The sequence below is a fragment of the Myxocyprinus asiaticus genome, chromosome 7 (genome assembly GCF_019703515.2).
Source record: "Myxocyprinus asiaticus isolate MX2 ecotype Aquarium Trade chromosome 7, UBuf_Myxa_2, whole genome shotgun sequence".
NCBI lineage: Eukaryota > Metazoa > Chordata > Actinopteri > Cypriniformes > Catostomidae > Myxocyprinus > Myxocyprinus asiaticus.
This window is the reverse complement of record NC_059350.1, coordinates 1,577,731-1,588,071: the sequence shown is the minus strand read 5'-3', so window position 1 is coordinate 1,588,071 and position 10,341 is coordinate 1,577,731. Positions and strand designations below refer to the sequence as shown.

Below are 10,341 nucleotides of genomic sequence, written 5' to 3'. Positions count from 1 at the left end.
TGCTCTTTTGCTCGGTTTTGATCTCAGAATTATCTTTGGAGGGTGGGGTTTTGGAACGAGGGGGTGTGGCTGATTCAACGGCTCAGTCACGTGAAAGCTGCAGAATGCTAAAATCACTTACAGCACCTTTAAGTTTAGTTGGTTATGATAACTCCATGGTGAATAAGTCATATTAGGTGCAAAACGCAGGTATTCAGAAAGCCATTTTCAGACTGCTGATAGCTGTAATATACTGATGACTGAATGTGTGTGAATATAATTGTTTTTTAATGAATAGGTGATAAGTGAGACTTGTTCATAGGCTATTATGTTTTGTTGAGCTATAGGAAATTATAGCACATTTCTTAATAAATGAGCCCTATACTGTTTCGGTTATCTGTATAAATGTAGTAAATAATTAGTTTTAAATGTTTTAACTTGACTAAAAGTTGACACACAATATAGAATGTTGTGTCATGAATCTTTATTCCAAAAAACACAGTAAAGAAAATTATGAGAACACATACAAAAAAACTTTTTTTACTTTGATAATACATAAAAACATGACATTTGATATTGCTGGCTGGCTAGATGGATGGACGGACGGACGGACGGATAGAATTTGTACCCTGAGTATCAGTTGAATGTTACTGGGCCATTATAAACACCTCCACTAATAACAGGGGCTTTAACGGTTCCTCCTTTGGAAGCCTTTATAGTCATTGTAACTGCTGGAGTCTGAGCAGACTGAGTTGCTGCACCAGATGATGCTTCACTCTCAACAGGAACGGCTTCTGACACTGGCACTGAAAGATAAAGTGAGACAGGAAGAAGGAGCGAGAGCTGTTAAACAAGAGATAAGCTCAAAATACATAGCTGTTATGGGCAAAAATTACATTTATATAAGATGTCGAGGAGATGTCAAAGCAAATCTTCTCCACAGACTTAAAAAACTCTTGTTTTCCTGTACCTTCCTGAAGTTTTCTCTTTAATTGTTCAGCAAGCTCATTTCATCTTCCCAGTGTGTGAAACACAATACTGATGCACCATGTTGTAATCAATATCATCCTGCGAGCATGCAGCATTTGAAAGTAAAGGTGGTTGGTGCCAGCAATGAGATACTGGACTACTTCTCTTCAGGAGTTTAGACTCACAAAGATGATTCCTTCAGGCTCGAGTTAAACAAATGCAGGTACCACCAGACCTCCTTTCACTCACGCTCTTGATGTAAACATCCACTGTTGTTGTTTCCACATTCATCTCCTGTTGTTTAGCGGCGATTACATCTTCTTTTAGCACTTCTTCATGACAGCAAAAGGCTCAACTGTGAGTGTGGCCACCTTGTGGACCCACTAATTAGTGCAAATAATTACAGGTGCATGCGCATACTGTGTTCAGAGCATGCACGGTTAGGAAAATAAGGCTGCATGCGTTCAGTCCTCGAACACTCTGCTGATGACTAAATTTGCGTTACGTGTCCTGTACTTAGACGCTTAGCACTCGCGTCTGATTAAAGTATTCTTTAGGGCTTAAGTCACGAAAATGAAAGCTACTGTATGTTCAGGGTATTTGAAGGTATTAGTACTTACAATTAAATACTTTTTAATACTTTTTCAAGACTGTTTCAAAACGTTTTACCTGAAAGACCTGTACGTCCTACCACTAACAAATTAAGACTGGGCAATATGGCAAAAATTATATAAAAATTATACCCCTGTCCACCGTCAAAACACCTACAACGGGCATGCGAGCATTGTAACTAGACCTTGGAGCAGTGGAAGAAGGTCGCCTGGTCTGATGAGTCCCGTTTTCTTTTACATCATGTGGTCGGCCGTGTACATGTGCGCCATTTATCTGGGGAAGTGATGGCACCAGGATGTACTGTGGGAAGACAACAAGCCAGTGAAGGGAGTGTGATGCTCTGGGCAATGTTCTGCTGGGAATCCCTGGGTCTACCATTCATGTGGATGTCAATTTGACACATACCACCTACCTAAACATTGTTGCAGACCAGGTACACCCCTTCATGGCAATGGTATTCCCTGATGGCAGTGGCCTCTTTCAGCAGGATAATGCATCCTGCCACACTGCACACATTGTTCGGGAATGGTTTGAGGAACATGATGAAGAGTTCAAGGTGTTGCCCTGGCCTCCAAATTCCCCATATCTCAATCCGATTGAGTGTCTGTGGGATGTGCTGGACCAACAAGTCCAATCCACAGCGCTCCACCTCGCAACTTACAGGACTTGAAGGATCTGCTGCTAATGTCTTGGTGCCAGATACCACAGGACACCCTCAGGGGTGGGTCGGCGCTGTTTTGGCAGCACTCGGAGGACCAACAGCATATTAGGCAGGTGGTCATAATGTTTTGGCTCATCAGTGTATATTTCACTAATTATGTATTTGCTCTGAAATAGCTTAAAAGTGTTTTTCTTTACATCAGAGGAACCATAATTACAATCAAACAGCCAGATTCAAAGTAGGCTCAAAATGTTTAATGCATGAAATGCATAAAACAATTGTGTTTTACTCACTCTTATTATTGGACTATTAAGATGAATTGTTTTTTTAGTTGCTTAGTTCAGTCATGAAGACATTGTAATTAATGATCAATGCCTGCTTAAACGTGCTGAAAGCCATTTTTTTCATTTAAAAGTATGCCAAAAATGTTCCTACTCCCTTAAAGATATTAATGTTGTAAGACATGTTTTTCCACTAAATGCACACAAGGAAGTAAACTACTTGTGTTAAGTGTCTAGGCAGACATTACACGTCATTCACGTGTTGCAGCAAAGTGATATGTGAGGGGTTCATGTTCAGTTTCGTGAACACATATTGCAAAACGATAGGTAACGGCTCAGTGAAGCATGTCCACGCCTGCCCAATAACTTTCCTTCTCTTGCTCGTCTCAGTGAATGCGATGCTGCGTCTGCCTACTTAACTTCACTCACTAGTCTCGTCTGCATCTTTATCCACAATATTTTCAGCGAGTCCACTGTATTTCGCTAGGTGGGCGGAATTTCCTGTTAGCTAGTGGAAGTGCGATTGGTTTGCGTTTTGTGTGTAGCTGGTAACTGTTAGCTTAAGTGTCATGGGGTTAGATTCTTGCTTTTTAAACGTTCTAAGATGTCTTTGAAAATTTCTCGGACAATGTGTGCAGTTAATGGCTTATCGAGCGATTAAACAGCAATGTTATGATCAGAAACCTCTCGCAAAAGCACAGTACTCCTGTCCCAGATGCTTCTCCGTCTATCGGCTGCCTACAGAAGGACTGTCTGTGAAATATATGTTTGAAAAAGACACTTTTTCATATGTACATTTTATTCGCCCAATTTGACAGCCATGAGTGCTTGCGCACTCTCTTCACTGCAAAAAAGTGACAGTGTTCTGAAAACACCGGCAAACATGTATGTTGGATTTTAGCGGATCTCTAGTGGGATACTGTGCTCAAAGAAAAGTGTAATATAGTCTGCCTGTGTTCATTCACGGGGAAACTTGAGCTGTTTGGTGCTGCTACTGAGCAAACCTCAGTGATAATAAATAAATACCTGGATCTCGACTAAATGACGAACACTTTTTGGCTGTACTAAGAAAATACTTTCTACCAAAATATATCAAATATATGTGCTGTCTAAATTAAGAACATTCAGTAAAGACTTTTTTCAGCATATTCTAAAAAAATAATTATGGATCGTTCTGAAGTCGAATCAAACGTAATAAATGTCACAAATATTTTCCAGATGGATCATCCCCTCCATGCAGCTACTGTTTTTGAAAACACAATAAACTGCTCTTTTAAATCTTGTATGTTTACAATTGTGAGACATTTGTTGTTCCTTCACCACAATTTTTCAGCTGTTTCCAACCCTTTTCAGGGTTCCCAGACGTCCTGGAAAACCTGGAATTTTCCAAAGCAGTTTTCCAGTCATGGAAAAGTCATGGAAAATTAGAAAAAATGTCCTGGAAAATGATGATTTGTCCTGGAAAATATTTTAGTATAATTAAACTAATAATACAAATAATTTCGTTACATGCACAAAAATGTGGTACTGATTGAGACTCGCCATAGTTGTCAAATACACAAATTTGTATCATTCTGTCACTGTCTGCGGCTGTGCATTGGGAAACAACATCAACGGTTGACTGTCATGAACAAATCCCTGTCAGGTACATTCCCTGATCATCTGCTGTTATCTCCACATTGCTCAGATGAAACAGTTTAAGTATTTATATACAGCTGTAAACTTTAGACAATGACGACGGTCGGTCGAAACGCTGATTTGTTTGAAAATGAATTCAAACCCTGAGGTGGTAGCATGTTGATGCAGGCTTTATGCCTAATTTTTAACAATTCAACGATTGGAGTCCACTTATGATTTCCACGGTGTGCAAAAAACCCGGACACAATAAATAAATCCAGTCATAAAAATGGTATTAGCTATAAAACACGGAATTGAAACTGTCAAATACGAAATTCAGGAAAAATAACCACAATATACATGACCTCTTGTGTGTTTTTGCTTAAATATTAAACCAGTTGTGCACATAAAATGTCCTGGGAAATTATGCCTTGAAAAGAATGGGAACCCTGTTTTTTCAAACCCACCTTGCGTCTTCTCCAGTTTGTCCACCCTCTTTTCCAGGACGCTGATCTGCTGTTCATGCTGATCTACTTTATCCTGCATCTCTTTGACCTGAGGGCTCAAGTTCTCCTGGAGATCTTTGTTTCGCTTCAGGAAGTCCAGGACTTTCTTCACAGGCTGTAGTTTTTCCTTCACATAAAACACAGTGATCAGCCTTCAATCAAACACTGATGGCATGGAAACATGAGTTGAATTATTACCATATACATCTAAAAAGCTACACATAAACTTACTTCTTCATTGCCTTCATCTAGGTTCTCCTCAAAGCACAAAAGAAGGGCTCCAATCATCTCCTTCACAGCTTCAATCTCACAGTTCTTGATGTCTTCCTTCTTGTCATCTGCACTCTGAGAGGTTTGACTGAAAATCTCATCCAAGTTGTTGTTTAACTAAGTACAAGTGTGTAAAAATGCATGCTACCCATGTTACAACACATTAACAATCACTAGAACTAGTTAAATGAATAATAATTACAATAGTATTATTATCCTAATCACTATGAATAACACAGTATATTTTAGTGCTATCATAACTTTGACTTGACTTCAGTTGTTAGTGCTATTTATGCAGTCAATAGGCCATTAACCTGTTTCATTTCCTCTTCAAAACCATTCAGTTCTGGTACATGAGTTTGCAGCGTTTTGACCAACGTCATGACCTTTTCCACATGCATGTTCATTTCCTCTGTGGTCAGTTTGAAGTCAGGGGAGTGCATCAGAGCGTTCCGCACCTGTACCACCTTCATCACACCAAAAAAAATAAAAATAAAAAATAAAAAAGGAGTCAAATGTGTTTATCCAGCACAATGCCAGCAATCCATTTTAATGTCTTTGACACTGATATAGATACTCAGAATGTTGTAGGCTTGCACAAGTATCAATACAGTTGTTGTTGTGCGTCAACCGGATGTGCACTAGTCAACTAATAAAAACACTTCATTTTGCATTTTGATTGTCCTTTGCCTGCCATAGGCCCCAATGAAATGTACTTTCCCATTGAATCTTGCTGTTACAACTGAATGCATTTGATGGCACTGTGGATATGCAACTTTGAGGTAATGGGAGTACGTTCCTTCTGCTTTCATGCACATCCAACTGTAGCAATATATTGATTCACATTACATTGTTATACTTAACAATTGCTTTTGAAAGAGTAAGTACTGTATTTTGAATTTATGATGCCATGGTGATCATCTAACATATGGTGATATTAATAGTACCCTCAAATCATGAGCAACACTGTACTGTACTGATAAATTACAGCATTATTAAAAAGGTATCAATATCAGTGAGAACTTAACATATTTGTGCTTGTACTCAGTTTCTAAAAAAATGGTATTGTGCATCCAGAAAATACAATGACAGATAATATTGGATTTCAGTTGAAGGAACAAAATCAATGATAAGTGATTTTCTCAACACATACATTCTCCAGAAATTGACATGGGATAAAGCTGCTGAAATGTTTACAGAATCTCATCAAGTTAAGAATGGCAGAAACATCAAACTGGTCCAACTTGGAATGGTTTTTGTGGCCACTTGGCATAAATACCTGCCATAAGAAATATACAACACATGAATCACCAAATTGTAATGGACATTGATTGAAAAGGCATTGTTCTTTATATCTCTAAAGAACATAACACAATCCTTCTCAGATACACCATACTGTAGTTCTCTGTTAGCACACAACTGTCATTCTCTAGAAATGCAAAGGCATGAAAGTAACATACCTTGGCGACTTCCCACTTATTTGTCGGCCACTGACATGCGTCAAAGCCTTTTGAGTATGTTTTCTGTGCTGTATGGTAGGTCAAGATTTCGCGCCTCCATCCTTCAATGCATGATTTGCAAAGACTATCCTATGGACAGCAAAGCACAGTTTGAGACAGCTACAGGTACGTTTACAAGGCAAATTCAAAATGGTCTTGTCTAGACATTTTATAATCATTCAAAAAAAAAAAAATTACTCTGCTGTTCTTTACTTACACCTCTGCTTCAGCTTAGTACCAAACGAACGCCAACTATTTGTGCTATTATGTGTGGCACAGTGGTTTAAGCTTTGGGCCTGTTACCAAAAGGTTGAAGGTTCAAACTAGTGAAGGGAAAAGTGACTTACAGTGCACTTATTACAGGAACAATCCTCCCGGAGCAACCTGGAGTTAAGGTCCTTGCTCAAGGACACATTGGTGGTGGCTGTGGGGACTGAACCAGTTCAACTGATTACCAGTTCTGTGCTTTAGCCCTCTATGCCTCTAAATCTAATACATTTTTCTGAGCTTGTATCAAACTAGACAATTCACAGGATCTGTATTTTTACCGCCTGCCAGTCAACAAATTTAGAAGCCACAAAACTACACAACTTTTCATCATGTTTCTGAGCCTGATCTCATGTACATAACGTGAGCGTGGCAACATTTTTGCAAAACAAAATAATGTGCTTCGTTACACATTTGTTGGACTTTCCCAGTAAAATGTCCAGCGGGGGGCGCCACAAGCGAGTGAAATAGTGTTGTAATCAGACGAGGTTTGTAAAGTGAATATTATATGGCGCTGTAAATGAGTAAAACTTTAACCTAAACCTAACCGATAGTGTGGAAAAAGCAAATGCGACACGAGAAACACATTTTCATGTCGCATGACACTTTCCGTCTCACATGATAACTTGCATGCTTGCTAAGCTCGAATCGCAGTCTTCTGAGTCCAAAGTCCAACACTATCAGATGAGCTTCCGCACAAGCTAATCAAGTCAGAATAAGTGTGTAAATATTGGTGAGTCTGTAATACAAATGTTCAAATGTACCATTTTTAGAGCAAAAAATAAGTGTTTATAAAGTCATAATCAGCCGTTGTATTTGTGATTTGTGTGAAAGTGAATAAAACGCAAAGTTGTTGCTGTGCCTTTCACCAGGAAACTGAAGCGAACGGGGCACGTAAAAGTAATTTTGCAAAAATGTAGTTGCCAAGTGTTTTTCCTCAGTGATTATTAGTAGTAGTAGTAGTAGTATTATAGAATTGCTACGTTTTTGTTTTTTTGTTTTTTTGCTCAATGACTCTACGTGGTCTCTCTGTTTCATGACTAGCTGTTGTTCCTGAGTTTTTGTCTTCAGTTTTGCTTGCTTACTACGCTTCCTTTTTTTGTAAGTATTTTTGGCCTTGGGTTTTGTTTTTTTGCTTTCTTTGGGTTGCTTTTTTTTCTCTCTCTCTGCCTTAACTACCATTAAAGGCTTTTGTTGTCATACCCTGCCTTCTGAGTATCTCTGTTATTGGGTCCAGTACAGTGGAGTAGGAGTTAAAGACTGGCCTTGAGTGAGCAATATTTTCCGTGAAAAAAAAAGAAAAGAAAATCCTCGGAAACCCTTTGAAAGTAGCCAGATTCCACGGGAAAACCGCAGACTTGGCCACCCAGAGGGAGACTATTCCTGTAATAAGTGTTTTATAAATCGGGTCTTTATCAGAATATGGTGACTGACATGGCCCTTGACTTTCTAGTCAAGAAAAAGAAATAAAATAATACAAAAATAAAAGACATTTTTCTAGAACCTAAACTTTTATGTTTTTTTTAATTCAGCAAATGCCTGAAAAAACAAACAAACAACAGCAACAACAAAAAACATTATCCCCTTCATCTGGTACATCACTTCTAGGACATTTACAGTTATTTATGTATTTATTTTTTACTCGTTTTTTTTTTCTCAGTTCAAGCATTAGTGCACGGTGTGCAAAAAAAGCAAAATAAGGAATGAAATAATTTAAAAAGAATGTTTGTGCCTTGATTTCATGTCTTTGATGAGATCAGTGTTAAAGACGTGTATTTTGAAGATAAGTTGTTCACATAGTGATTTCCGAATCATGTTTAATAAGTTATTCATTTATATTTTAACTGTATTTTTTTCCACGTGGTTTATTTAAATATGTCGTTGGCAGTGTTGGCTAAGTTACTAAAAAAATGTAATCCACTACAAATGACTGACTACTTCTCTAAAAATTATAATCAGATTACTTTATGTATCACTTCATTCAAAAGTAATCACATTACCAATTACTTTACTTTTAAGTTACTTTCTAAAATAATTCAAAATATCTATTTTCTGCTTGTTCATTGTGGCACATCCTTCAGTTGTCACAAAAATGCAAACAGATGTACATGTGAACATATGAATTCAACTTTGTGTTGTATTAAATATAAGTCATATTTTTTGTGTGAAATATTTGTAACCCAAATGAAGTACTTCAATGCAACTAATTTCATTTACACTACTTGTACCTATAAGTAATTAGATTACAGTAACTAATTCCTTTGTAATACAATCACACCCAACACTGGTCGTTGGTGTTACATGTTTGATGTTCATGTAAATGTTTTTAATTTTTTTTTTAATTTTGATATTTAATGGGATGATTTAATTATTTAAAGGTGCAATATGTAATATATATATACTGTACTAACGCTTTAAATTATCATAATATGTTATCAGAGATTTAGGAAACATGCTAAGTTGAAAAACTGGCTTTGAAATGTCCGTTCGGGGCCTGAATTTCTGTTTGTGTGTGATCCTGCCCACTGCCCATTTCCCATAGTATTTCGACACCCCGGGTTGCCAGATTTGAAACAAGTTAGCAGGCAAACACATTTTGTAAACCGGAATCTTGGCACTTTTTGAAAATGAAAAGCATATGCTAAATGACTTATTTACTTACAAACAACTTTTTTTTTGTTTTGTTAAAATTGTCCTAATATGAATCACAATGGCTCTGTGCAGTGAGACAAACTAATTCCCTGAACAGGCACAGATAGTTTCTGGAAAATGCCCTGTCCATTAATATTCCTATATAATCATTTATATGTACCTTCTTTGTCCTAGTGTAGCAGACTTCATCATTACAGTTACGTTCAGTAAGAGCAGGGTTATTAAGAAGAGTGCGGTGAAAAGTGCCGGTCTCTTTGTCAACGAAGTTTCGGATTCTGCTCCTCAGTACCGAAAGACACTGTTGGGTTTTTAACCAGTTTCTGTATTCCTCATCACGGAGGCGGTTGTAAAGTTGAGCATCCATGATCGATAAATAAAAATTATACTAAGGTCAGATCCACTATTTTGATACACAAAGACGCTGAATTGCCACCAGACAGAGCCTCGTTCCCCTTGTAGACAAAAGTTTGACACGGAAACGGGAGGAGCCAGAAAAGACACTTCTGGGAACCGTGTTTCCTGCAGTCACACACAAATCAAGTTAAAGTTCAAATTCAGCTTTATTGTCATTCAACCATATGCAGATGCTATACAGAGGAACAAGGTATCGTTTTTCACAGTGCAATACACAATATACACATTGAGACACCCAAGACACATGTACAGATTAGCCTGTAAATTACAGAACAGCATCAGAGGAGGATATTAAAGGAATAGATCAAATTCTCTCATCATTTACTCAATCTCATGCCATCAAAGATGTGTGTGACTTTCTCTCTTCTGCAGAACACAAATGTAGATTTTAGAAGATTATTTCAACTCTGTAGATCCATACAATGCAAGTGAATGGTGACCAGCAATTTGAAGCTCCAAAAAGCACATAAAGGCAGCATAAAATTAATCCATATGACTCTGGTGGTATAGTATGTCTTCTGAAGCGATCACTTTTGGTGAGAAACAGATCAATATTTAAGAACCTTTTTACTATTTCAGACTGTGAATGTGAAAGTAGTGAAAGTGGAAGAGAA

The 10,341-nt window shown here is 37.7% G+C and overlaps 1 protein-coding gene across 2 annotated transcripts; it reads right to left on the bottom strand.

Moving 5' to 3' along the window:
* Nucleotides 1-439: 439 nt before the first annotated feature.
* Nucleotides 440-9,779, bottom strand: LOC127443341 (uncharacterized protein CXorf38-like). Of its 2 annotated transcripts, XM_051701839.1 has the most exons (7): nt 9,474-9,779; nt 6,356-6,484; nt 6,049-6,174; nt 5,210-5,362; nt 4,857-5,012; nt 4,587-4,752; nt 440-785 (listed from the first exon to the last, which is right to left on the bottom strand). In XM_051701839.1, exons 1-7 carry the CDS (start codon nt 9,675-9,677, stop codon nt 616-618), a joined length of 1,104 nt encoding a protein of 367 aa, XP_051557799.1. In that variant the 5' UTR covers nt 9,678-9,779; the 3' UTR covers nt 440-615. The 2 variants fall into 2 exon arrangements, with proteins under 2 accessions (XP_051557799.1, XP_051557800.1); XM_051701840.1 differs by lacking the exon at nt 6,049-6,174 and having other exon boundaries at nt 441-785.
* Between the last annotated feature and the right edge of the window lie 562 nt (nt 9,780-10,341).